Here is a 26310-nt window from a genome sequence, read left to right on the forward strand (position 1 = left end):
CTTTCCACACTTTGCTGCTATAACGGGCGATAGCGACAGAACGCCGTTAGGCTGTTATCTCTGGGCGGCCGTCTCATCTTGTTCTGGCCAGGAACACCAATCGCTTTACTTCCACCATTCAATAACTAGCCCATTCGAGTATCAGCAGTCACGCGAGGCGAACCGTGCAATCAAGAGGCTCTCGAATTCGGTACTCGAAGATAATCATCTTCAAATGCGTTGGTTCTGTCTGGAAGTAAGAGCGACAAAACCCTCCCCACGCCGACCGACGTAACGCCTAAATGCATATTGAAATAACGTGTGAGACAGGCCGATTCCTTCGAACTTCACGTTGAAATCACCAAGTCCGGGAGTCATGCAGCTCGAGAATCAGAAGCACGCGACCCAAGCAAGTGCCAATCTTCCATTGCTATCTTTTCTGTCCTTCTGTTATCGCGCCAAGTTTATCCATGAATCATGATGCCTCGAGAGACTGCCTTGCACAAGTGGCTGCAGTTCGTGCCACAGGCGCGCGGTGGCAATCTCGGTACAAAGATTGCTTTGTGCTTTTGTACCACCATGGTTGTCGACTCTATCTAGCACTGCAGATCTACCATGCCGGTCGAGAGATAACAAAGATACACAGAGCCAGGACGCAGATAGGACCAGCCAAGAACACGACTGCAATCATACCTACTGTACCACATCGCTAACAACGCCGGACCTACGACACCTGAGACTTTTTGTGGCGCAGAAGAGATGCGTGGGCGTGCAAGACGTCCTGATCAGAGTCGTGCACCTGTCCTGATAGTCACTTGATTATCATGAGAGCTTGAGCTCTTCAGCTAACCGTTTCCAGCTCGCTATGCCTCGCTGTGCATGATTCTGAGGCACGTCAGGCGCTGGATCTGCCATCGACCTCGAGAACAACTCCATCGAGACCCAGCCTTGATAACCCAGACCAGCGATGAACGCCTTCGCAACATCGACCACAGGTAGGTAGCCACCTTTGTCCTGTTCGTACAGGAATAGCCTGGCATTTCTGCTCCAGCTCATGCGGGCAGGCTGATCTGCAGCATACCACGGATGGCCTTCAATCAATGGCTCTCTCATCCTCTCGGCGTCCACAACCTGGATGTAGAACACCTTGTTGACATCTATGGTCTTCACGAGCCGCGACAAGGAGTCCTGCAGGTCGTTATCTGCATTCGCGTTCTTCCCGCTAGGTGCGGCAGGGTCCGCCCATACTCTGCCTGCAATGTTGAAGGTGTCGAGGCAGCATCCAAAATTCGGTCGGTCTACTCGCCAGACGACTTCCCACAGAGCGTCCCAGGTGTCGATATGTGTACCCCAGGCGAGGTTCTCGTATGCGAACTTGACAGGCGGATCCTCCTTCAGTCCCAGATCTGCCACCTCGATCATGTCTGCAACAATGACATCCATATCACCCGTGGTGCCGGACTGCAAGAAATTCGTGGGGATCTGAATCACATCCGTTCCCAATACTTTCACCAGCTTGAACCACACCTTCAACTTGTCGATCAGCACTTGATGCTGCTTTCGGTCTAACAGCCCTTCATAGAAGAGGAATGGCTGTAGACCGATGACTTGCAACCCATGCTCGTCACTCAACTTTCGAAATTGATGTGCTGCAGCGACCAGAGCGTCTTCGTTTGTTGGTTCCGGCTTCTCTCCTTTGTTGTATGCCTTCGCTTGATACTCGAGGTCTTCGTAAAATACCTCGATACCCTTGAAACCTGCTTGGCCAGCTTGTTTGATCTTCTCCTCCAGACCATGCACCCATGCCCGTCCCAGGGACATAGAGGCTATAGCAGGTCTGTACATTGCTTCTGATGCCATGGCGGCAGTCGAAGACGTTGGACATTTGCACAGTCTACATGGCGATGTCTCATGTACGGGGTATATGCGGAGATCGAATGGAGTAAAATCTGGCCCGGCTAAGATCTAGTCCGGAGAACTATAATCACTATTCCCCAAAGCACAGTGATATACCCAGGTAGCCATGACGGTCTCCTAACCACATTTCCCAGGGAAACACGCACATAACAAAGACAGACAGTCTCAACAATGGGCAGCATGGCCGAAGACCAAAGAACATCAACCTACCTCGTCGGCATCGGGGTAACACACTCCATCGCTCCACCCATGCACGACTACGTCGCCCAACAACTACACTACAACTGGAAATTCCACGCGCAAGAATGCCCTACAGTCGAGGACGCTGTACGACTGTTCCGCGAGCCAACCTTCGCCGGCGGCGTAGTGACTATGCCCTACAAAGTCTCCATCATGCAACACCTCGATGGACTGGACCACCATGCCAAGCTGTTGAAGGCATGCAACAACGTCTATCGCGCCAAGGACGGGACGCTGAGAGGTACGAACACAGACTGGAGGGGGATCAAAGGGTGCTTAGCCTCAGCCACCGCGTCCGGGACCTGCGAAGAAGGTAAAGGGCGACCGGCGTTGCTGGTCGGGGCAGGAGGCGCATCACGAGCGGCAGTGTATGTCCTATATCACGAGCTCAAATGCCGGCCGATATACGTCGTCAATCGGGACGAAGACGAAGTCGCAGCGTTGCTGAAAGACGTCACAGCTTATGGGAGCGACGATATTGAGCTGGTCCATCTACAGACCGTTGATGCGGCCAAGGAGATATTCGCACAACGAGGGGCGCCGTTCTATGTCGTGGGCACCGTGCCGGATTTCGCGCCGCAGACGGAGACGGAGATTGAATGTGCGAAGATTATTGAGACGGCGTTCGCGAGTGCTAAGTCGGGAAGCAGCGCAGCAAAGGGAGTAGTACTGGATATGTGCTTCAAGCCAAGACGGACGCGGACGCTCAAGCTTGCTCAGCGGTATGGATGGGTGGGCGTGGAGGGAACGGGCGTTATTGGGCACCAGATAAATGAGCAGTATCGCTTGTGGTTGACGGATGGTGAAGGGGAGAGTCCGATCACGGGTGAGATACAGAGTGGCGCGTGGAAGGTGTTGAATGAGGCGGCTGAGGCGAGTACGGCGATCAATTGAATGTTAGGAGTGGTGGAATTGACAGCGGTCCAGAATACTCGTACGTACAAAAGCTTGCAGTCCCTGTCCATGGTCATCGACTTCCTCCCAACTTGGCCCCCTTCCCGAACAATGCAGTCCTAGATTCCCTCGCGGGCGCCCCGAGAACCAATCTTGATAACTTGCGAGTGACCATGGTGCTGGCAGGCCGAAGAACGATCGTCGAGCATCGTCCCCGGAAAGCCCTGGGTAAAGCGAATTGTCCACGGCTCAGTTTGCCGAGCATAATGAGTGGTACGTCCATCGGCCAAAGACTTACCCGGTTTTCACCACAGAATGATATACTTACTTATGCTTCCCAAAACAGTAACCCAGATACTTTATATCTTCTTCGACACAACCACACGGCAGACGTAGGCATCATCGTTGGCGCTCAGACCATACAACAGCAACATGGGCTCAATCGCCCCTGAGGACTTGTCCACGCAACCGCTTCGCTTCTTCATATTCGGCAACAACATCGCCCACAGCCTCTCACCCACAATCCACAATGCCGCCTTCGCCCACTACGGATTTCCACACCACTACTCGATCCACGAGACTACAAACATCGACGCCAGCAATCGCAAACTCCTGAACAGCCCAGACTTCGGCGGCGCATCAATCACCTTCCCTCACAAACTCTCAGTCCAGCCTTTGCTGCAATCGATATCGCCGTCGGCGACGTCAATGGGTGCGGTCAACACGATCATTGTTCGACATACTGACGACGGTGTTCGGCAGTTACACGGGGACAATACGGACTGGTTGGGGATCCGCAATTGCATCGCACGACATCATTCCTCGACGCCCAAGTCGGCCGTCGTCATTGGGGCGGGAGGGGCTGCGAGGGCAGCGGTGTTTGCGATCTCGCATCTGGGATTGAGACATGTCACGATTGTCAACAGGTCGCGCGCCACAGCGCAATCATTGGCCGATTCGTTTCCGGAGATGCAATTTACGATCTGCGAGGCTCTCCAGGAGGTCAAGCCGGCCGATCTGATAGTGGGATGCATACCTGCTGATGATGTTCGTGAAGAGGATATTCCTTCGCAGATGTTCATGGAGTCAGGAGGTCGCGTGGTGGAGATGAGCTATCGGCCACCTGTTTCGGCGCTCATGAGCGTGGCGAGGAAAAGGCCAGGGTGGACGGTCTTTGGCGGTGTAGATGTGCTGAAAGAACAAGCCTATGCACAGTTCGAGATCTGGACTGGCAGGCCTGCTCCTGTGAATATTATCCAGAAGGCTCTTGCGGAACGGCAGAAGCTGTGAGACGTCAATATCAACGGACTGACTGCAGGGCCATAAATCCTCAGCCGACGTGTCAATGAGATAGAGCTTCGCCTCGCAGCGATGCCAGCACAGCCATGGGGAAACCCTGCACATCCTGACTTGACAAACTCGCCTGAGTTAAGTGAGAAAGTCACCACGAGCCGAACTCCTAACATCGACTGCGACTCGCGGGTTTCAGTAAGGTCTCTGTATCTTCATTTTCCGAATTTTTGTCCGCAGATCACACAGACTACCACAATTCTGCAGCATGGTATTCAATGGCAAGCATTCCGACTGATGGCAGGTGCGAGTGATTTGGCCACGTCTGTAACAACAACCCCGGGGCGAAAGTCCGAGATCGAATCTGGGTGCTGTTATGATTTGTTTATTGTGCTTTTGCGGAGCGTCACTCCAGTCTGCTATTGTGCGAAGAAAAGGCAACAGGTGAAACAGATCAAGAGGAGCTGTATTCACTTCAAAGACCTTGCATTGTAACTCTCAACACAATATACCAGTCTCTTCATCATCAACCATATGCAGCCGCATCACACCACTCAGCGATTCAGCCGCTGAACCCTCTTCTCAAAATATCTGAACGGCACGTACAAAACCGCAGTAACAGCCCCCGCCATCTCAAACCCAATATCCCCCGTCCTCACCCCAATCGGCCCAACATACCACACTTGGCTCATACTCGGAATCGCAAGCGCCATACTCAAACTCCCCGCCGCAATCGCCGCCACCCCAGACGGCAGCATCTTCGGATCATTCCACTTCTCGATCGCATAGCTAGCCGCATCACCCTTCCGAAACCAGAAATGCTCGATCAGGACAACCGCAACCCATGAGGCAGACCAGTACCCGATCACGCCGACAAAGTTCTCGAGGTTGGCGAAGAAAGATTCGGCGGCTTTGACTGCGATGGGGATCATGATCATCGTCGTGATGGCCGCGTATGCTACGCGTGGTATGCGGATGAAGACTGGCAGGAGAGCCTGGAAATTTAGTGTGACGGCGTAGATGGTGCCCGCTAGGTTAGCGATGATGGTCAATGATAGCAGGACCAGGATGAATTGCCCGAAGCCGCCCAGCGGTGTTAGCATGGCACCGAGGACTTCACCTGCTGATCCGGATTCGTAGGCGGCGGACCAGGAGGGGATGTTGGGGACAGCGCCGCCGATTGCGGCGCCTAGGACGAGGAAGAGGATGCTTGGGATTGTTAAGCCGGCGTAGGCGTAAAGAAAGATTCGTTTCCTGCACAACGCTGTGTCAGTACTGTCCAGCGCTGTGTCGTTGCGGCAAATTGGAGACGTGGACTTACGCAGGAGCATCAGGACTCATATAAACCGAATAATCAGAAGCGATGGCCGCCCACGGTAGGAAGTATCCAGCCATCAATCCCCCAAAGCTCACCACAGCGGACGCCTCAGGAGCCGGAAACACAGATTGCTTCCGCAAATCCTTCCCACCACTGCCGATCAGAATTACAATGCAGACCAGCGCAACCATCCAAGCATAACGTTCGTAGTAGTGCAGAGTCCTGTAGCCCATAGCCGAGATGAAGAAGGCGATCACGCCGACGATGGCGATGCCCACCGTCCAGCTGATCTTCTGCGGTGCTACAGCAGCCAGAACCTCGCCGCCAATAACGTCCCCAACGATGCAGTACCCGACCAGAGTAGCAAGGTTGAGCAGAATCGGAACAGAAACAGGATAGTAGCCAAAACTATACCGCGCAAGCGACATCTGCCGCATGCCCGTCTTCGGCCCCAGCGTGACGAGATACGCGCATGGCGCCGCGGTAAGCAAGCTGAAGAATAGGATGACAAGAGCTGAGTTTGTTAGGGACAGGCCGTATGCCAGTGGTCCGAGCATGCCGAAGATGATGGGTAGCACGCTGAGGGTCATGGAGATCCAGAAGGAGAGGACGTTGATGTAGCGTCTGTCGGTTCGATCTTCGGGTTGGACTGGTTCGATGCCGCGATATTCGACGATGGTGGAGTGGTACATCCTTGTCTTGAGCTTCTCGAACGTCGATGGCGCTGGCTTGGTGTAGTCATGGCCGTTGCCAGTTTGATCAGCTATCGCATTCTGCGCGACGGCGTTCTTCTCCACGTCACTACTGGGTCGAGAAGTCATAGTAGCCATTGTCCTGCAAGGGAGTGCTGGACTGAGACGTCCGGTATGAAAGTCAAGGTCTGCAGGTTAGGGCTCTCGATGTACCCTTTTATTGGCAGGTTCGGGTATGTGACGAGTAGCTACCTAGGAGTGAGAATTGTTGCGTGGTCCCTTCCTTCCACCGCCGACAGATGTCCAGTGGTCTCCATTAGCACGGAGGGAAAGAGAGGGACTATATCGCCACATCCATGATGGTCATAGAACTTTATGATTCAAAAATTCGAAACGAGGCAAACGTTGGACCCTTGCTCCAGACCCGGGCCGTTGCCCCACGGGTCCAACACCGAGTGCCGTGATCGGCGAACCTTGCGACTAGACTTCAGGAACTGGTATTACCCAATGGAGTAGGTGAGATCAGTTTGATCGGACAACTCAAGAGGACACGGGGACGCGGCAAGAACAGATGAACCTGAACAATAGATGTGGGCATTATACATATACGATGAGTGACGTTATACACGGTAATGACTGTGATCATAAGATCGACCACGCTGCCGGCTATATTCTCTCACAACGGCCAGCGAGGTGGCGGAGACATAGTGCTGAGATATTCCTGATTATCGTCACAAGAATGCTAGAACACCATCCACTCCCCATATTTGTTGATCGTACAGTGTCCAAATCTTCAAGATCGATTTGACTGTCTCATCACATTGTTTTCAACCCAAAAACAAAGGACTGCATTCAATAATCTCCGGATCATTGTTTGCAAAATCCCAACCCACAATCCTCGTATCCTGACTGCAGCACACCACCCGTCTTGCGTCAAACTGCAGCTTGAAGACCCGTCTGTTAGCAGTGGGTGCCGGCGGTGGCGGCGGAGCTTGAGCCGCAACTGCTGGTACCATGGCAGGCGCGAGCGGTGGTGCAGCAGTGGTGGCTGCACCGGTGCTGCTGCCACTGGAGCAGGCGCCGTGGGTGCTGCGATCGACATCGGTAACGGGCCAGACATTGGGGGCATGGATGTCGGGAAAGTCGTGTTCGATTGTTGAAATCCGCCCGTAGATCGGCCTCCCAGAGGTGGAAAGCTGGTAATAGAGGGATGGATCGAGAAGCTCGAGTTGACTTGCATCTGACCTCCAGCGAAAGCAGACCAACTGGTCGTGGTGGCGTTATGAGCACTCTGCGACGGTCCAGCAGCTGCGTTTGAGCCACCTAACTGATGTCCTCCGTTGAGTCCACGAGCCGCTCCAACGATATTTGAGAGTCCAGCTCCCAGCGTTGACAGAGACGCGTTCACAGCCTGTGACATAATATTGGTCGGATTGATGTGTACGTTCGCCCGCGGCGGAATTACCGGTGGTTGTGCGATGGCTGGACCCGCGACTGGAAGTACGGGCACTCCAGCAGCTGCCACAACAGGAACAGCAGCGGGAACGTTTCGGGCGTGGTTCCTTCTGGTTGTTCGGGGTCTGCCATGGCGCAGGGTCTGGCCTACGACCCACTCGCCGTTCCGTGGGTTCTTACGCCACACGATGATTGTCTCGTCGTATGATCCAGAGACAATCTTGCGCCACTTGCTGCCGCCTCCACCAGGTGGAAGCTGAGCACCGAAAGTCGGTCTCGACGTTCCCTCTTGACCATTACGTACACGCCGTGCGTGGTGACGGTCATGCTCGACTGACTCTTGGTTGGCGAGGGCTTGCCTCAGCAACTCCTCCGCCTTGCGCGCCTCGTCGAAATCTTCAGCCTCCTGACCAGGAACATCTGCAAAGTCTGCTTGAACAGCGCGCACGAGGTTAGAGTGGCCCTGAAGCACAGCGACCTCAGCCCCACTTTGAGGATCGTAAATGCGCACAGTGTTGTCGCTGCTGCCACTGACAACGCGCCTGCCATCGAATTGGACACAAGCGATGCCTTTCATGTGCGTAGTTAGCGACTTCTCCCGCTGTCCCTTACTTATACTCCAAATGATGATGTGTCTGTCACCACTGGCTGACACAATCTGGTCGTCTCGTATTTGAACAGCATTGACCGCGGCATTGTGCCCCCTGAAAGTGAGCAGATGGGACCAGGCCTTGAGCGGTTTCAGACCATGCTCGATTCTATCGTCCAGCTGCTGAGGCAATGTGTTGGCAATGTCGATGACATATGCAGCCACCTCGATATCAGCAGTGTTGGCTTTGATCCTAGGAATATCCGGACTATTTGCAGAGAGATCATGCCGATTCCACACCTTGATTTTGTGGTCTTTGGAGCAGGTGACCAGATAACGGTGATCGAACCGCAGATTAAGCACGGATTCGTCGTGAGCAGACCTAATTTCTTTGATCAGCTCGCCGGTGGAGAATTTCCAGATGATTATGCTCGCGTCGCTACTTCCAGATACAATTATGTCTTCCTCCGGAGCCGGATCGAATTGCAGACAAAGTACCGATTGTGAATGTCCAGTCAAGGGTCGGCCTCTCAGCCGTCGTGTCTCCATGTCCCAAATTCTGAGCGTCTTGTCTCGACTTCCACTGACGAGCCATCTGCCAGAGAATTGTATGCAGTAAACACACTCTGTGTGCGCTTCTTCTGGATGTGCTGGGTCCGGGAGCTGGAATGTAGTATAGCGCCCGTGTAGCCAATTCTCTTCCAGCCTGTGCTTTTGTTTATACAAGTATGCCCAATTCAACTTTTTGTCCTGTCCATCTCGTGTCACTAATTGTGTATCGAACAGAGAGCTGGGTTCCCTCTGCCCTACACCAATGTCGGCGATGGTGGAGCCGCTCGGACCTAGTCCAAAGTCCATTCCATCGTCTGTGTCTCGACTATTTGGTCTATTGGTCCTGGCTGGCGAGGGTGTCTGGGCGCTTGGGGCGTCAAGCATCTCTTGATCGTCGGTGTCCTGCTGCGGAGGACTTGCAATCTCTGGAGTGGTATGCTGCTCGCCCCAGTTCGGTAGCTCGACCGCTGCCTGACGCTGCTGAGTGGCATATATATCAGGAGATGCCCGCTTCTTCGGCCTAGGTAGGCTTGATTCGTCCGCGCTGATCATGCGAGCCTTGCCTTTCCTGGGTGAAAGATGCTCCCTCGAACTGAGCTGGCCCCAATGGATCTTCTCCTCGATCGACTTGAGTGCTGCTTGGTCTATTTGCCAGCCCTCGTATATGAATAGATCCAACCACAGTGGCGTGTCCAGTGCTCGATCTCTCCAGCTCTTTGAGGCCAACGATATGGTCAATAACGTCGGCGCATCCAAGTATCGAAGCACGTGCATGATGAGTTCGGCCGGCAGCTTGCTCAGGGGGTCCATATGTAGCATCGGATCCATCGCTTTAGCAATATTCGACAGATACGACGTAGGCAGCGTTCGTAATAACTCGACGGCAATCGCCGCGCGGTCTGCGTGAGACCGGGTCATGAGCCATGACTGGCATAGCTGTGCGACCTCTGAATTATTATGCTCGTCCAAAGTGGCTGCGTCCTCTGCAAAGCCCTCGTCGATGCGGAAGGAGGTGGTCGAGGGGTTTGCCGTCATGGCTGTCGCTTCGTAGTCCTCCTCCATCTTGCGGTACTGACGGAACCCAGGCTCGCGGCTATGGTATAGGGGTACAGGCGCTGTTGCCTCATCCAAAGTGTTCGGGTCCGCTCCCACCCAGGAGCCACTGAACGATATTGGCCGAGTCCGCTTTGTGGTGAATCGTCGAAGTCGCTGTTGTCGAGCAGCCGGCGTCAGAGAATCAGCAGCGTTGGCAAATACGATGCGGGCAATGCACGGTATCAGCCATGCACTCGAGAAGCGGAAAGCGAGTGTCAGGAATCGCAGTGCCAGTCTCAATGCAAAGCTGAGGGCAGCTGTTGTGACCACATGCCAACCAGGTCGAGGTCGGCGAGCGCCTGCCTTGTTGACCACCTGGCAACCCGAACCCTGGCCTTGGCAGTGACGTACCGGTCGTCCATCGCCCCTTTTCAACTTCAAGTGCTTTCAAGTCTTCTTCGCCCTGGTATTGTGCAAAAATGGCAAGCGATCCTGATGGCATCGCGCTCGCCGAAGTAGTAGAAGAATAGTTGTCATTCATTCAAATGCAGCCCCAAGAAGCTGCTCACGGCCACCGTCTACGAACCACTGTGCTGTGAACCCAAATGCTATCAACCTTTGGTTCCTGGGAAATACCCCCTTCAACGCTCCTTCTTTCTCTCGACACCCTCTTCGTCTGGTTCAGAGACAGCATCCCAGCTACTCTCACTCATTCCCGCGTTACTAGCACGCTTCTTGCCGCGCTCCCTCATCGCACCTCGAATGCGCTGGCTCAAGTCCTGGGTGTCAATCGAGCTGAAAGGCTTCAATCCGTCACCCCGTCCCAGACCAGCACCAGTTGAGCTGCTACGGCTGCGACTCTTTGGCGTATGAGGCCGCGATGAGAAGAAGCCAAAGCTGCCAATGTTCATGAATGTTTCGTTGCTCGGTAGGAAGTTGAGAGAGCGTCCATACAAAGTGTTGTCCTCCAGCTCTGCAGCAGTTGGCGTAGTGGGCTCCGTAGCGCCTTCAACCTTGGTCTCTGGGATTTCGCGATATTGTGACTGATATGCGCCTTCTCTGAACGGATCTGCGACGATGCGATTGGCGTCGAAGTCTGGGTACACTTCTGGACCGAAGGCATTGATAACATCCGTAACTTTGGCTGACAGTTCTTTGCGATGCTCTGTCAACCGCGCCAAAGAGCTCGACGAGCGAGGATCCAACGCAACGATCAATGGCTTGAGCGATTTTAGCACATCCATGCCGATCTCACCGATCCTCAGCGCGGCAAATGTGAGTGAAATACAAAGTATCGTGAAGGCGATAGCAAACAACCATATCGGCACCCAATCAGGCACATATGTCCGAGCCAGCATCCAGTATGGCACCTTGTCGCTGTAGTAGCCGCCTCTCCGGTTGTAGACCAGCCAGATCGAGACGATGATCGTGTAGTACGCATACAGTGCCGGAGCGACTGCAAGCGCCACCATTAATTTCCAGGTGGTGATGACATCTCGCCCCTTGATCTTGACTGTTGAAGCCGCCAGTGCTTCTTTTGACTTCTTCATCGAGATGACCTTGGTGACCACAAACAACGGCCAGAACATGGCAAGTCCAGGGAGAGTGCCAACTGCCAGTACTGCCAATTCTCCCAATCGGTAGATCAATGTCGAGAGTACACGCCACCACGGCCGCTTCGTGGTGTTGCCCCATTCGACCTGATGATCCCGCACTCCCAACGCTCGCAACTCCCGGTTGTATTGGAGCACTTCACGTTTCATCTCGATCACCCGAGGCTCGTCCTTGTAGATCGTGTAGCCCTTCACCAGCCGTCGGTTGAGCTCCACCACCAGTGAGAGCGGCAGCTTCTTCCCATGCGGGTTATACAACCGTCGGGCAGCCTGAGCCAGCATGAGCGTTTCGTAGTCTGGACTCGACTGCGTGACTGCCGTCAGACCATCCTGAACAGTGCTCATCAGCGATCCGACAGCATTCCTCCTGTCTCCTGCCTTGTATGCCTCGACCTGGTCAGGGTGAACCTCAATAACATGACCGAACTCGATGACTGCTCGTGACCGGAACTTGTGCGCGTGGAAGTAGTTCATGCCGATAGGGATCACCTTAAGACCACAATTCGGGTTCCGTGCCAACGCCTCGAGCGCCATGATCGCCACGCCAGCCTTCAACGGCAGTAGATCGCTCCGGTCGTGGCTCCCTCCTTCCGGGAAGATACCAATCACTCCGCCTGCATCGAGCTCATCAGACACCATAGTATATACTTTTCCCTGATCCACAAACGGCGCAACCTGAAACGAACTCCCACCCTCCGCCTTCAACGCCTTCAGCGCAACCTCACTCGTAAAAGGCTTCTTCAACCTAATCCTCGTCTTCGACTCAATCTTCGCAATCTCCGCACTCGGCGTCTGATTCCCACTCTTGGGCAACACAATCAACCCACCAACCTCAAACTGCCCGTTCTCGAAGTCAACACCCTGGCCCTCTATCAGCGTAGCGTCGCCCTCCGCATCTGGAAGGGATATCCTCCCCTCCGCCTTCTTCACCTTATCCAACGCCCTCCCAACCGGAATACTCCCCACCGCCCTACTCATCGCCCCGACAAACTTCCTCTTCGTACTCTTCTCCGCAATCAACCAACTGATCCTCCTATTCGCCTCCATCTTGAATATCCGCATCAATATCATGCTGTCCACGAACTGGTTCGCATGCGGCGCGGCAACAAAGATGACGGGGCCCGAGCGCGGGATCTTCCAGGCGCCGCGGGGGTGGACTTCGCGGAAGTAGAGGTCGATCAGGAGGCCGAGGGACCAGACTACTATGTCGTAGATCCATGGGATGAGGCGCTCGTTGCCGCGGCGGCGGCGGGTCGTGCGGTTCATGGGGGGGCCGCGGGCGACGCTGCCTTCAGGCATCTTGAGTAGCTCGAGGGACAAGCAGGTATGTCAGGGTCGAGAGCAGGGTCTGGCGAAAGGCCTGCGCCGCCAGCCCGCTCGAAATGTCAGGCGTGGCTTTGTGTCTGTGTCGTGTTGGCTGAAGTTGCGCCGGATATATGAGTGTCACTTTCGAAAGGCGGGGCTGTTGACGGTCTGGGGTCGTCGAGGATGCAGTCGTAGTGGCTTGAGATCGATTTGGTTTATCGTATATGAGCAAACGCGGAACAATTAGTAAAGCGCAAGACTGTTTGTTGGGCAGGCTGAAGTTCGAGTCGCAGGTTGTTGAGGAAAACGTGTGGAGGTGGAGCGTAGCGTCATTGTCACAGCGCGGGGCACGGGCAAACGAGTTTCGCCAATCCCGGTCACCAACATTTATATTGGTGAACAGTCTAAAGCAACGTCCTACTTCTGTAGCGGCACCTGAGTACAGCCTCTCTTTCCTGTGCGTTGGTTCGACGACCGTGCGCATACGACCTACGATTCACTCTTTGCAGACTTCCGTACACAATGCGAAGCGGAACATCACGAGAACTCACGATGGATCATCATTCTTGACTCCGCTGACTATGGCGTTGCCTGAAGCTGCTCAAACGCCAGGATGGTCGAATGGCCCTCGGTAAATACGAACTCATGCTCGTCGATTGGTCTTGGTAGCATGCCAATTTCGCGCTCGCAGAGAATTGGGACATGAACGCAAGACCATGAACGCATTGAACCCTGCCTCTGCTCCCTGCCACATTCGGACGGCGCGAGCAGCACTCACTCACTCCATGTCGTCCCCGACCAGACTTGGACGACTCAAGTAGCCATCCTTGTACGCCTCCAGGTACGAGTCACCCAGCTCGTCCAGGTTCTCCGTGCCGAGCTCCGACGACAAGGCATCGTCTGGTAGAGCAAAATCCTGCTCGTCGTGCAAGTTTCGCTCCTTCCGGTTCAGAGCACGTATTCTACCACAGTCGAAGACGATGTCTTTCTTGTCGACATACTGCCATTGAGTGCCCTGTATCGCGTTGTGCGGATGTCTGAAGTTTCTCCAGCAAGCCCAAGTCTGATGTACATATCTTGGTTGGTGCAGAATGCTTGTTCGTCGATGTACTTCAGGCCATTGTCCGCCAGCCACACGGCCTTTTTGATCCTTGGGTGCATCTTCGTAATGATGGAGGCCAGGAGGAGAATTCTGGATCTGCTTCCACGAGATATTGTCTGATCGCGAGGGTAGAATTTGTTCTTACGACGCCAACAAGGCCAGGTGCGGCCGACGGTGATGTGTTGGAGCTGATCGGGTAGGTTTTCTGCGAGTCTGAATGCCATCGTTGTCCACGCTCGTTCACGCGCCACCCGACCTTCAATACCAGGCATGTTACAGGTTCTAGTGGCGATTCGTAAGGTCAGGCTCTTGATGAAGCCTATGTTGAAGTTGTTGAAGGACCCGGTCCGCGTCAACCACCCAGCACCTATGCTTGAGAGGGAATCAGAGGTCTCCGCGTATGAGAACTTGTTCTCCGAGTACAACACTGCGGTTGCTTCCCGGTAGATGAATCTGCAGGTACGTAAAATCTGCACTCCGTCTCCGGGGTGTTCGGCAGCATCATTGTTGCACACAAGCAGACACTTTGCGCGCGTGGACTTTTCGAGACGCATACCACGGTCGGCGACTAGCAGGTAGCGATATATCTTCATTCGGATCTCAGCAGGTGCCTTGAGGAAGCGCGATTCCGAAACGGACGCATTGCTCAGGATTGTCAGTGACTATGGCAGTTCGTCAGCTAAGAAAGTGCCATGACTTAGCGGATGCAGTACCTCGATTGGCGCAGCTCATGACGAAAGAAGCTCCCATCTTCACGGCGGGAGTGGTAGATATGTGCAGCCATGCTGGAGATGTATGAGAGTTCGATCTGAAGACAAGTTCTTGCCGTGATGCTTGAGAAGTGTGAGAAGTGGCAGAAGCAAGAAAGGACTCGAATTGTGGAACACAAAAAATTAATGTATGAGTAGCGAAGTCGCTGTTGGAAGACAAGAAGCAATAGTCGTTGCCCAGTTTCAACAGCCGACCTCGTCAAATGAAGTGACCTGTGCAGGGAGCTACGGAACACAGGTGAAGCATAATCATCATTTCTATGTTGCGGACTTGCAGGCAGTTTCGGCCAGAGAGTGTCACGGTGGCACTGGTAGTGCTGACTATCTGGCTGTCTCGACTGCCCAGACTTACTACTACTAAGAGGGAGCGTGTCAGTGGCCCTCATGAAGTCGGAGCAAACATGGTCTCCAAGTCGGCTCATGCCCATCGATCACCATTACCCCCTTGTTGCATCGTGGAAGGCCGGTCAGCAACCCAAGGCTGCCCGGAAGGAGAACCGAGCTGTCCTCGCCCTTCCCCTTCGACCTCCCCGAGTGAAAAGGAATCTGATGTACTGCATCGTCTGGTGGGACCAACGAGCCCCCACCTTCTTAGATCGCCGCTGAACTTGTCAGACCGCTGCTGGACCCGATATCAGCCGTCCGTCTATGGCTCTGACGACTAAGCATCATCCGGAAGGGCGAAATGCAGTTCGTCATGCCGCTCCAGTTCTTCACAAGTGAGACGCCGTATCTTGACGCAGTCCAGCACAAGATCCTTCTTGGTCACAAGTTCGCCGCCAGCTGCCGTGTAAGTTGCCGTGCTGGGGCTCGAGATTTTGCCGGCTGGACCGAACTTGAGGTAGAGCTCATGCTTTGTTCGCCTTCCTTCAGATTCGCCAGGAGCTGTTGGCACTCTCCGGTCTTCGCAACGTCTCAGACCGTTACCTGCTTGCCAGATCGCCTTTCTGAGAGTCGGATGAGCCTTCGTTACTTGCGCAGCTATCATGAGCAGCAGGGCTCTGTAGCGCCGCCAGGGTCGAGGATTGTCCTGTTCACAGCGCTCATGCCACGTGAATGTTTGACAAGTCATCGCTGCACCGAGTCCCAGGCTTTCGAGACCTTGCGGAAGATTATTGACAAATTGCGTCGCACTATCTCAATAGCACTCTAGCAATGTGAATGGGCTGTTGCCAAGCTCCTCGACAGGTACGCGTATGGAAAAGTCCTTGATCGAACTTGTGTTATCAACGCCAATCTGCTTCAGCCACGAGCTATGCCGAGGATGAAAACATCCAAATGTATCGATGTATGTGATCTTGTTCTCGGCATACAATACAACGATGGCCTCTCGGTGTATTTCTTTGCAAGTGAGCAGAAGTCCGATACCATCGCCCGGGACTTCGGCTGCCAGAGGCTCGGAGGTGCCAGTCCAGCTTCCTACGTTGTTTTCGAGAAGCTCAGGATCCGTATGACTTTGGAAACGAATGCAAGAGGAACGGCGCACGTTGTGTATGCTGACATATATTTCGCCTCCAGCCTTCAGCAGGTATTGGTAGATCTTATTCCGAATCTCGGCAGGAAGCTTCAGGAAGGGAAATGTCGACTCAGACGTCCAGTGCACATTTGCTGACGCCTTTGGTAGTCAGTCAGCGCAGGGTCCAGGACTTCATCTCGATGACGACTTACGAGCACGCCTTGATACTCATCTGCGCCCTCGACCGCGCCGTCGCTGTACCCTTTGGGACCATAAGACATATCTGCATCCATGATGGAGGCTGGGAGACCTTTGTGTCCAGCGCAAGTTCTATTTCCCGTCCTTGAAAAGCGTGGGAAGTGGTTGAAGGTAGAAAAGCTAAAAATCGTAGCGTAGAAGGAGAAGTTTTCAGATCGTCGAGGAAAGTGTTCGAAAGTGGCAGGTGCGAACGACGTGTGGTTGCCTGGGGCATCACATTCAATTTGGCCAAGTGAAGTGACCGGCAGGGGAACCAAGGTACACTCAGACATGTGTGAACGACCTCACCTTGGCAACTTGGTAGCGCCGCCGTGCTCGTCCAAGCTCAGGATCGACCTATCTGGTCAACAGCAACAGAACCTAGCACAAGACCAAGACGAACATAAAGGCAGTGCCTCGCTTTCGCCTCGCTGGACTGTTGGGTTTGGGCGGGCTTTGACTTTGAGCATGGAATGATGTGTGCTTCGAGGTTTAAATCGTCCCAGATGCGAGAATGGAATATCTGGAGCTTCGATGTTGGGGTCATCCAAGCTGCGAGCCGGAACAGCCAGACTGCTGCATATCTAATCTTGCCATTATTGCCCGATCAACTCGTCGCGCTCTTCTCATCAGCCTCCTGGCGCCACTTCCCAGCAAACTTCCACTGGACAAAGACACCAGCAAGGCTTAGTATCTGCACCACAGCGCAAAGCGTGAATGCCCAGCCGACCCCTATGGCGTTGATCAATGGTATGATGATGCTCGTACCGCCAGCAGCCAGCAAGCACCTCGCCAAGTTCAGACTCGCGCTCGCTGCAGCGCTCTGGTCCGAGAAGACGTCGACCAGGTACGTCGTAATGGCAGACTGCATGCCTACCGCTGTCCATCCCGTGACGAAGGTGGAGATGATCGGTATGGCGAGAGGGACTTTGTCTGAGTAATGCACCGTCCAGCCGAACAGTAACAGAGACAAGACCTGAACAATGGTGAAGGCTGGCATGAGCCGGAGACGAGCACGCTCGAGTGGAAACTTTGGATCGGTAGGGTCGACAGGAGCCGTGCCATCAGATCCAGACTCTTCCGCCAGCTTTCTCTGGATCTTCTGGAAGTCGATGTCAAGAATCTTCCCGGTGGTGAGCGTACCGAGCATCGACCCCACCCCGTTCGCGATGAATGTCAAGCCGATCTGGGTCTCAGAAAGTCTATAGCGTTCCTCGAACAAAGTGGCTATAGCCGATATGCCCATATACCAGACCGTATACTGTATCGAGAGGAAGAGAATGATTGGTGCAGCTTGCTTGCTTGTGAGGATTCGGAGTGGCCCAAGGACGTTGACGTGCTTCTTGGATGGACGAGCCGCAGGCGGAGAAGAAGCCCACTGGACCTTCGTTGTCTTCTGATAGAGAACGAGTGGCCACCTGCCGATCAATCCTGTGGGGAGCCGGCTACCGTTTCCGACCCTGTAGCGGAGAGTCTCTGGCAGTACCAGAACAAGAATTGCTAGGAATATCCCACAGTAAATAACGATGAACCAGAAGATTGACCTCCAGCCGAGAGCGCCAGCAAGGGCACCTCCGATCACTGGACCGATTGCGACTGGCGTCAGAAAGCCTGCCTGGAATATGCCCATGTAGCCGCCTCTCTCAGCGCGTGTCGTAATGTCGCCCAGGACTCCTGACCCAATTGTTATCGTTGACGCACTGCCCGCGCTTTGTAGCATTCGTAGCACCAGTAGGGTGGCATAGTTCTGGCATAGTCCGAGACCTATACAGGCGGCAATGAAGACTATGAAGCAGCAGATGTATGCAATTCGTCGTCCTTTGACATCCGAGAGTGGTGACCACAGACTGGGCCCCAGACCTTGAAAGACGAGATAAGCTGTTATCGTGAGGTTGATCAGCTCATTCGACACGTGCAGGTCCCTTGCGACGGCTGTGATCGCAGGGCTATCGCACCGTTAGACTGAACATGTATCGGAAAGACCTCGAATCAGACCCCGGAGATCGATGTCTCGCCCCATGAGATTGGTGAGTATACGTACAAGTATGCATTGCTGGCGAAGCCGGAGAAAGTGGCTGCGACTGCGACAAGGAACACAATTATTGCCTTCTGCCGCCTGTCGAATATGCTGTATGGCTCAGACTTCAGGGCTAGAGGTGGTGCTATATCAGAGTCGGTATGCGTGCTTTCGTTGTTGTGATGTGCGGTGTTGCTCATGTTATGAATTGCCTGACCAGTGAGTGAGACTCTGGGCGTTGAAGGCGGCTATATATTTGGCAGTCGAGCGATCGGAGGGCTCGAGGACAGTGATGATTGGTCAGTCAACTCCCCGACCAACTCATCGCAATCGGCACGGCACAGTAAGTAAGCCGGTCGGTGTTCAGAATGCGAGATCCGAATTCCTATCAGGACGGACGGAGATGGGCGACAATTCGCTTTCACCCGTACTAAGCGATGAAACGATCAGATGCCGCCTCGACTCAAGTGCCGTGGGTGCAGCTCGTGACGGTATAAAGCATAATGCCGTACTCGTCGAGATTGATCAGCCACCGATCCACTCTGCCACGCCTTTTCCTGATGACCTCGTCGTCGAATTCGGCCGGCATCGGCCACAACTCATCGAGTCGAAGAATGCCGTCGGGCCAGCGGGCAAGATACTGATTATAGTCGGTCTGCCATTCCTGTCTCGAAGTCGCTCTCCACAAATTAGAGGGCCCTGCAGCAGGAAGTCCGTGGAGCTCGGTGCTGATGAAGGTTGGTACGCCATCTCTCGCAGTGAGAACGCTGTCGAACATATACATGGCGTAAAGGGTCCTTCGTTGGGACTCGGCGACGATCCACTCCTCCCACCTGGGCCTCTCGCGCTGTCCTTCTGCCCTGCACGTCACGCCAACGGCTGCGCTGTAGGTTGTATCAGCAACAGGCCGAAATGACGCGCTTGCAGCTGTCTCGCACAGAATGGGAGTATAGCGCACGCTAGTCGAAGAACAGGGCTGGGGCACGAGAACAAGAACTAGACAAAGACCAACGTGGACGGCCCGAAGTACTGTTGCGAGTAGTTCGATCGAGGGAAGAGACCGATCTGACGAAAGGGAGAGACTGATTAGAGGAGATGGAAAGACCGCTGTGAGGGAGAGCGAATACTGATCTGACGAAAGAGAGAGACTGGTTAGAGGAGGCGGAGCGACTGCTGCGAGGGAGAGCGAAGACTGACTTGAGCACACATACCTTGCACTTGCAAGTTCCTGCAGGTTCAACATGGCGGTCGGAAGGTTTTCGTGTACCTCACTCACATAGAAGAACAGAACTAGTGTATAGATTGAGTAAGCCTGGTAAGCAGCCACGATAGCATGTGGCTCGAGGTTCTGATGTTCGTCGTAGACTCTCGTCATCTCTCCCAGCAGAATGCTCGAGAGGTGCTCGGTGCCTGGGCCTGCCCGATCGAAGATACGGACTAGACTCATGCACGTGGACAAATGGGTGGTGGGCGACGGTGGCCAAGCCATCAGTGGATGTACAAATGAAGGAGCGCCTTCACCGCGCACTACAAAATATCCTGTCAGTGCTGGTAGTACGTCTGACAGTGAGCTCGGAGGCAACAAACCGCTAGAGCCCGCCTGGGGACCGGAACTCACCGACTGCAGCGGCGAAAGACTTCAACATCCGGTAAATGAAGGCCGTGATGGGCCCGCTGTATTGCTTAGCCTTATGCGAGGGATCTGGGACGTATGCTTTCAGCCACCGATTGCTGATGTCAGCAGCATCGATGGGACAAGCCATATCCAGCCGTGAGAAATCAAGGCTATGCTCGCTGATGGCTCTAGGTGGTGCATCTGGCAACGCTGTAGTGTCTCTGCCGTAGAGCCCGCCCCGCACAGTATGCTCGCTGCCCATCGGACTCTGTGAAGCCGCCAACCTGACTGCTTCAGGTGGTGGAGGCGGAGCAGGAAGCAACTCCCGCAAAGAGACAGCGCCGCTCCTTGGACTCGTTGTAGACCCCTCGCGCGAAGCATGTTCCGGAGTGCTGATCACATCTGCGGGCCATATGCATCGGACATTCTTCTGCTCGCAGCGGGCACATCGCTCTGCTCCAGGGATACACCGTGTCTTGGAAACCGAGCACGAGTTGCAGGCTTTCTGACGCGAACGAGAGTATCTGGCCATCTCTGAGTAGACATCGCACGCAGGGCGCTCCCAGGCGTCCGAAAGATACAACTCGACAGAGGATGCGATGAGGTTGTGGACTCCGTCAGGCGCTCGTCGGTGTGGAAGTGGAAGCGGAGCATTTTCGTGTTAAGAAGTTGGAGAAACCGCCAACACGCGTTTCTAGCAGGCGCGACCTCGACGTGGAGAAAGTGCCCGGTGAATCTCGACAAGTGAAGTCGGAAACCTCGACCTCGACCTCGAAACCAACTCGCAAGATCTTTCGATCGTATTCATTCTGTGTTATTGTCGCGCCTGCTCTTTTCCGATACCGACGATGGCAGAGTCCCAGCCTATTGTCAACGATGATGAGCCGACGAAACAAGTGCATCGAGATTCGCAAACCGCCTCTGAATTCATCGAACAGCAATTATCACTCGAAGCCGACGCCCGAGATACGCTACCATACAAGTTTGACAGATGCACAAAGGATCTAGGACCCCTCCGGCAAGATGTCTACGCCTGTCTGACCTGCAGCCCGCCACCTGCATCTGCCGCACAACAGTACACTCCCGCCGGCATATGCTACTCATGCTCCATCGCCTGCCATGGCGATCATAATCTTGTTGAGCTGTTCAGTAGGCGCAACTTTGTCTGTGACTGCGGCTCAGCACGTTTTACGAACGGCATGCCCTGTACTCTTCGATCAGATCCTGTCACTGGAGCACGAGGCGTTAGTGGCGAAGAGGCGGCGAAAGAGAATCAGTACAATCACAACTTTCGGAACCAATTCTGTGCTTGTGGCGAGGAGTATGATGCCGACAAGGAGAAGGGTACCATGTATCAGTGCGCTGGCCTCGGTACTGTCGAGAATGGCGGGTGCGGAGAGGACTGGTATCATCCTGAGTGCCTGATGGGGTTGCCTAAAGATTGGAGTGGAAAGGACGAGAGAAAGGATGCCGCAGCCGCACCGGACGGCGAGGAGAAGGACCACGACCACCCTAAGCCCGAGGGCTTCCCAGACGACGACGATTTCGAGGGCATGATCTGCTACAAATGTGTCGATGCCTATCCCTGGTTGAAGGCATATGCCGGCACCGAAGGCTTCCTCCCACCAGTATTTCACAAAGCGGCTTCCGACCCAGCTCCCATATCATCAGAAAGGCCGAATCTTAAGCGGAAAGCGTCTGATGACGCCGATGAAGACGCCTCTGCAATAGCTCGTGCGGGTAGCCCGGTCAAACGCGTCAAAGAAGAGAACATAACGACCTCTACGGACAAGTCATCCGTGGCTGTCACCACCAGCGCCGCAGCCACTCTGACTCCTGCCACCGATCCCACTCCAGTACCGTCCCACAAGCACACTCGCCTGCCCGCCATTCCACCCACCTCCCAACTCACACTTTTCCTCCGCGAGGACTTCCGCGACCACCTCTGCCACTGCCCCGCCTGCTACCCAAACCTCATTCCCCACCGCGTCCTCCGCGAAGAAGAGTCCGTCTACGCCCCCTCCCTCTCCTCAGACTCACCCTCCCATCCGAATGGCGCGACTAACCACTCCGCCGGCTCAACCGGCACGCGCTCCATCCTGGAAAGGGGCGAATCTGCTCTCAACAACATCGATCGCGTCCGAGCCATTGAGGGCGTGATGGCGTACAACCATCTGAAGGATAAAGTCAAGACGTTCTTGCAGCCGTTCGCGGAGAGTGGGAAGGTAGTGAGTGCGGAGGATGTCAAGGCGTATTTTGAGGGATTGAGGGGTGACAGTGAGGGGATTAGGGAGGCGCGGGAGAAGCCGACAGAGGACGAGAATGAGACCGGGGGTGATGGCAGGAGAGAACAGAGGGGTTATTGATGCAGATGCGATGAGCTATCTGATAGCAAGGCGCGGACTTTCGGTGCAAAGCAGTAAGGTATTGGCCCTAGTAGGGGCAAGACTTGACAAAAAGCCGACAACGGCAATGCGACCGATATGGAATCAAAGGCCTCGTTGTCCATCAGTCTCTTACTCAATCTACATCTGACAAGTAAGTGATATTGAATGAAGCCTCAATCGGGTATGTGTACGGGCGGAGACTAGTACGCAAGCGGCTCGATCAGAATTATCATGGACCTTGCGGAGGCAGAAGGCCCCTCTTCCTAAGCAGCCGAACTTCCAACTCACAACTGCTGCCTGCCTGCCACGAGATCATGCCATATTGCGCCCATTACGGCTTGTTCCTGGCCCAGCTGGTCTCCACCGCAGAAGACCCCCCACGGCCAAGCCTACGAATTGTCCTTTGCGCGAAGCACGAGCTCGGCCTCCATAATTCTGCCGCCCCCTACATGGTGGGTGTAGCTCACCCAGCGCGCCTCAAGAGGAATACAGAGCATGTTCGCCCGGCAGCGCCGTCACCAACATGGCAATAGTCGGCTGAATCATGGCACCCACTCACCCACTCACTCACTCGAACCAGATCTAAACAATTACCAATAGCGGACGGCAAAAGCATAAAAGCCTGCCTCAATCCTCTTCTTCAACATGCCTGCCCCAACGTAAAGCTGACGCCCCAGAACTTCCCTTTATCAGAAACAGAGGAGCACATCTACGTTCTGTTTACAGATGATTTTAAAGGTCGGGGCAGCAAGAGCGCGAGTGTGCCGTGTATTTTTATATCTACCTAGCTGCCCATCCTAACCCTCTACAACTTTGTCCCCTACCCCAGTGTGTCCTTTACTCGCCTGTGACTACTGTACCTAACCTCTCACACTTCTGCACTCCCACAATCCAATCCTTCTACACTCCCTTCTCTATAGGGAGCGCCTGCGGCGCGACCAGGAAATCGCTCGCTTCGCTCGCCTGAGGTGGTGGTGAGTCGGTGGCCGCTTCGCGGCCACCTCCTCCCCACCACCTCCCCCACCCACCGTCCCCGTGTATTGAGGGATGTCGGTGTCGGCAGATGAAACCTGTCGCTTCGTCCCGGATGTGATCTGTGATCTTTGAAGATCTCCGCATTGGATCATCATCATGCATTCCAGTAGGCCGGGGTCCGGATATCCTAATCCGGACAATCATCAATAAGTACACTCAACTATGGCTTAAAAATCGCTGCAGTGGGCAGGATAGCGTGTACACTACCTAGGTTGTCTTGGACAGAATCTACATATTTTCCAGGTCTTGAGTGGTGTATGCTTTTATTCTATTAACTAGTAATATGCCAAATACAAATCTTGAGAGTATCTCCTACAACGCACTATCATGTATAAAGTCCCTGTGCTCGTACGCGATTAGAGGAACGCCAGCAAACCTAGCGCGGCCCATCCAAGAGCCGCCGGAGCGGCAGCAGCATCGCCCTTGAAAGTCGAGACGGGAGTCGCTGACGTAGTAGGAGTGATAGTCGAGACCACAGGCGTCGGTGTGGAAGTGATAGTCACGGGAGCACCACCGTTGGGGGAGGTCGTCACGATGACGGGTGGTGGAGTCACAGTAATGACAACGACGGGTGGTGGTGGTGGTGGTGCGGTAGTGACGACGACGATGGGCGGACCAGTTGACCTTGACGTCGGTGGTGGCGGAGATGGAGGTGGCGAAGTGGGTGAGCATGCTGTGGGTGTGACGAATGTAGAGCCGCCGGTGAAGGGGTTGTAGTTTACGCATCCGGCGAGTTGGGCTGCGCAGTAGGCGTGATTAGCTGGCATGCCGCTGACCGATGCGGTGTTGCAGGAGTTGTAAGAGGAGACGCATTTCTGTGCGCAACCCGCCGCGGGAGTGGTGGTGTGAGCTGGAGGTGGTAGAGTGGGTGAGCATGCTGTTGGTGTCACGAATGGGCTGCCGGTGAAGGGGTTGTAGTTTACGCATCCGGCCAGTTGAGCTGCGCAGTAGGCGTGGTTAGGTGGTAAGCCGCTGACCGATGCAGTGTTGCAGGAGGTGTAAGAGGAGACGCATTTCTGTGCGCAGCCTGGGGCGGGAGGCGCCGTCGTGGTCGTCCAAGGCGGCGTTGTGGTTGTCGAGCGCGGCGAGCAAGCGGTGGCTGTGACGAAAGGGGTATTGGTGTATGGGTTGTAGCTGAGGCAGCTTGCGTACTGGGCGGCACAGGATGCTTGGTTTGCGTTCGGCGCGTTTTGGCAACTGACAAGTGCAGCATTACACTTCTGAGCGCAAGGAGAGACTGAGGTGGTGGTTGCAGGTGGAGTTGTCGTCGTCGATCTAGCAGAACAAGCGGTAGCTGTGACAAAAGGGGTATTGGTGTATGGGTTGTAGTTGAGGCAGCTTGCATAGTTGGCGGCGCAGGATGCTTGATTTGCGTTTGGCGCGTTTTGGCAGCTGACCAGTGCAGCGTTACAGGCCTGAGCGCAAGGAGAGACTGAGGTGGTGGTTGCAGGTGGAGTCGTCGTCGTTGTCGAGCTAGCAGAGCAAGCAGTGGCCGTGACGAAAGGGGTATTGGTAAATGGGTCGTAGTTGAGGCAGCTTGCATAGTTGGCGGCGCAGGATGCTTGATTTGCGTTCGGCGCGGCTTGGCAGTCATCAAGTGCATCGTTACAGGCCTGAGCGCAGGGAGAGACCGAGATGGTGGTGGTTGGAGATGGAGTCGAAGTGGTGGTCCAGCTAGTGGTGGTTGTTGTCGTGATTGCAGGAGTCGTGGTAGTTGTGTACGAAGAGCTTGTGGTAGTCGTGTCTGTAGAGCTTGTAGTAGTGTACAAAGAACTTGTAGTAGTCTCTGTAGAACTTGTGGTAGTCTCTGTAGAACTCGTAGTAGTTGTGTCCGTAGAACTTGTAGTAGTCTCTGTAGACCTCGTAGTAGTTGGCTCCTCAGAGCTTGTCGTAGATATGGTGGTCGTGGTTACAGGACACGCGTCAAGACATGTGGTGTAGTCCGACTGGCACTGGGTCAGGTCTGCGTCGGTGGTAGCCTGGCAGCTTGTCAAGGTGTCGTTGCACGACTCTGCGCAAGCAGAATCTTGAGCTAACGTGAAAGAGAGACCTCGAAGGACAAGCAAAGTAGCGAGTGTTTTGAACGACATGGTGAAGCGAGTGTAATGGATCTTTGATGTTAATGGATTGGACTTACTGACAGGGACGTAGAGGGTCAATGCAGTATAAGTACAGCTTCAAGTCATGGCACAGCCATCACATTGAGCTTGCGTGTCCCACAAGGACGGTACCGTTGTAGCAGCGCACAAAGTCCGTTACAGACAGCAGCGCTGGTAAGGAGCACACCACCAGGGCTGACAGTTCGAGCGGTTCAGGAACACACCCATCTCTGGCAGCGACATAGAAGCTTCAGAATATCGACACTGACAACGAATTAGGAAAGTCGTAGATCTCAGCCCACCTATCACAGCGGCATTCAGCACCGCAGACTTGGGAGAAAACCGTCAGGTTGTGGTTGCTCAGCTGTACATAGTTTCTATTTGCAGATTAGCTTTTAGTAGCACACCCACGCGAGGAGTACATTCCTGTGGCTGTACACATTTCTAGAACGGTCAAGCCTCAAGTGCGACCGGATGCGCCTAACCCCGCCAAACCATCGACGACATCGCGCTCAAACGGGAATGCCGCTGGAACCCCGACACGACCACCTGCCCACCGGATCCTCTCTGCACGACCGCTCCCAGCGTCGGCATGTGGGTCTGTGCCGGCGACAGCGTGCTCATCTACTGCGAGAACGCACAGCCGATTTTCAAAAAGGGCTGTGCGGATTGCGGGCACAATCGGAGCTTGTGTGTTCCCCATGAGTAGGCGG

The 26310-nt window shown here is 54.4% G+C and overlaps 12 protein-coding genes across 12 annotated transcripts; 3 read left to right on the forward strand and 9 right to left on the reverse strand.

Moving 5' to 3' along the window:
* Window positions 1–801: 801 nt before the first annotated feature.
* Window positions 802–1839, reverse strand: AB675_7098 (3-dehydroshikimate dehydratase; the record flags this gene model as incomplete). The annotated part of the gene is made up of 1 exon (XM_018147439.1): window positions 802–1839. One exon carries the CDS (start codon window positions 1837–1839, stop codon window positions 802–804), a length of 1038 nt encoding a protein of 345 aa, XP_018003157.1.
* A 228-nt stretch (window positions 1840–2067) lies between these two features.
* On the forward strand, window positions 2068–3030 carry AB675_7099 (Quinate dehydrogenase; the record flags this gene model as incomplete). The annotated part of the gene is made up of 1 exon (XM_018147440.1): window positions 2068–3030. The coding sequence occupies one exon, from the start codon at window positions 2068–2070 to the stop codon at window positions 3028–3030; it is 963 nt and encodes a 320-aa protein (XP_018003299.1).
* Window positions 3031–3462: 432 nt separating this feature from the next.
* Window positions 3463–4320, forward strand: AB675_7100 (Pentafunctional AROM polypeptide; the record flags this gene model as incomplete). The annotated part of the gene is made up of 1 exon (XM_018147443.1): window positions 3463–4320. One exon carries the CDS (start codon window positions 3463–3465, stop codon window positions 4318–4320), a length of 858 nt encoding a protein of 285 aa, XP_018003217.1.
* A 554-nt stretch (window positions 4321–4874) lies between these two features.
* On the reverse strand, window positions 4875–6468 carry AB675_7101 (Purine-cytosine permease fcyB; the record flags this gene model as incomplete). The annotated part of the gene is made up of 2 exons (XM_018147444.1): window positions 4875–5574; window positions 5642–6468. 2 exons carry the CDS (start codon window positions 6466–6468, stop codon window positions 4875–4877), a joined length of 1527 nt encoding a protein of 508 aa, XP_018003413.1.
* A 689-nt stretch (window positions 6469–7157) lies between these two features.
* AB675_7102 (F-box/WD repeat-containing protein lin-23) lies at window positions 7158–9988 on the reverse strand (the record flags this gene model as incomplete). The annotated part of the gene is made up of 2 exons (XM_018147445.1): window positions 7158–7419; window positions 7449–9988. The coding sequence occupies 2 exons, from the start codon at window positions 9986–9988 to the stop codon at window positions 7158–7160; spliced, it is 2802 nt and encodes a 933-aa protein (XP_018003542.1).
* A 614-nt stretch (window positions 9989–10602) lies between these two features.
* AB675_7103 (putative acyltransferase) lies at window positions 10603–12873 on the reverse strand (the record flags this gene model as incomplete). Its single annotated transcript, XM_018147446.1, has 1 exon — window positions 10603–12873. One exon carries the CDS (start codon window positions 12871–12873, stop codon window positions 10603–10605), a length of 2271 nt encoding a protein of 756 aa, XP_018003480.1.
* Window positions 12874–13657: 784 nt separating this feature from the next.
* AB675_7104 (uncharacterized protein) lies at window positions 13658–14765 on the reverse strand (the record flags this gene model as incomplete). The annotated part of the gene is made up of 3 exons (XM_018147447.1): window positions 13658–13916; window positions 13952–14626; window positions 14695–14765. 3 exons carry the CDS (start codon window positions 14763–14765, stop codon window positions 13658–13660), a joined length of 1005 nt encoding a protein of 334 aa, XP_018003477.1.
* A 1124-nt stretch (window positions 14766–15889) lies between these two features.
* AB675_7105 (uncharacterized protein) lies at window positions 15890–16500 on the reverse strand (the record flags this gene model as incomplete). Its single annotated transcript, XM_018147448.1, has 2 exons — window positions 15890–16366; window positions 16420–16500. 2 exons carry the CDS (start codon window positions 16498–16500, stop codon window positions 15890–15892), a joined length of 558 nt encoding a protein of 185 aa, XP_018003329.1.
* Window positions 16501–17051: 551 nt separating this feature from the next.
* Window positions 17052–18661, reverse strand: AB675_7106 (Quinidine resistance protein 1; the record flags this gene model as incomplete). Its single annotated transcript, XM_018147449.1, has 2 exons — window positions 17052–18390; window positions 18486–18661. The coding sequence occupies 2 exons, from the start codon at window positions 18659–18661 to the stop codon at window positions 17052–17054; spliced, it is 1515 nt and encodes a 504-aa protein (XP_018003602.1).
* A 263-nt stretch (window positions 18662–18924) lies between these two features.
* Window positions 18925–20338, reverse strand: AB675_7107 (uncharacterized protein; the record flags this gene model as incomplete). Its single annotated transcript, XM_018147450.1, has 3 exons — window positions 18925–19345; window positions 19673–19988; window positions 20080–20338. The coding sequence occupies 3 exons, from the start codon at window positions 20336–20338 to the stop codon at window positions 18925–18927; spliced, it is 996 nt and encodes a 331-aa protein (XP_018003589.1).
* A 586-nt stretch (window positions 20339–20924) lies between these two features.
* AB675_7108 (Protein mlo2) lies at window positions 20925–22442 on the forward strand (the record flags this gene model as incomplete). The annotated part of the gene is made up of 1 exon (XM_018147451.1): window positions 20925–22442. The coding sequence occupies one exon, from the start codon at window positions 20925–20927 to the stop codon at window positions 22440–22442; it is 1518 nt and encodes a 505-aa protein (XP_018003417.1).
* A 1412-nt stretch (window positions 22443–23854) lies between these two features.
* Window positions 23855–25588, reverse strand: AB675_7109 (uncharacterized protein; the record flags this gene model as incomplete). Its single annotated transcript, XM_018147452.1, has 1 exon — window positions 23855–25588. One exon carries the CDS (start codon window positions 25586–25588, stop codon window positions 23855–23857), a length of 1734 nt encoding a protein of 577 aa, XP_018003345.1.
* Between the last annotated feature and the right edge of the window lie 722 nt (window positions 25589–26310).

This window comes from Cyphellophora attinorum (genome assembly GCF_001299255.1).
Source record: "Cyphellophora attinorum strain CBS 131958 chromosome Unknown Contig5, whole genome shotgun sequence".
NCBI classification, from domain to species: Eukaryota; Fungi; Ascomycota; class Eurotiomycetes; order Chaetothyriales; family Cyphellophoraceae; genus Cyphellophora; species Cyphellophora attinorum.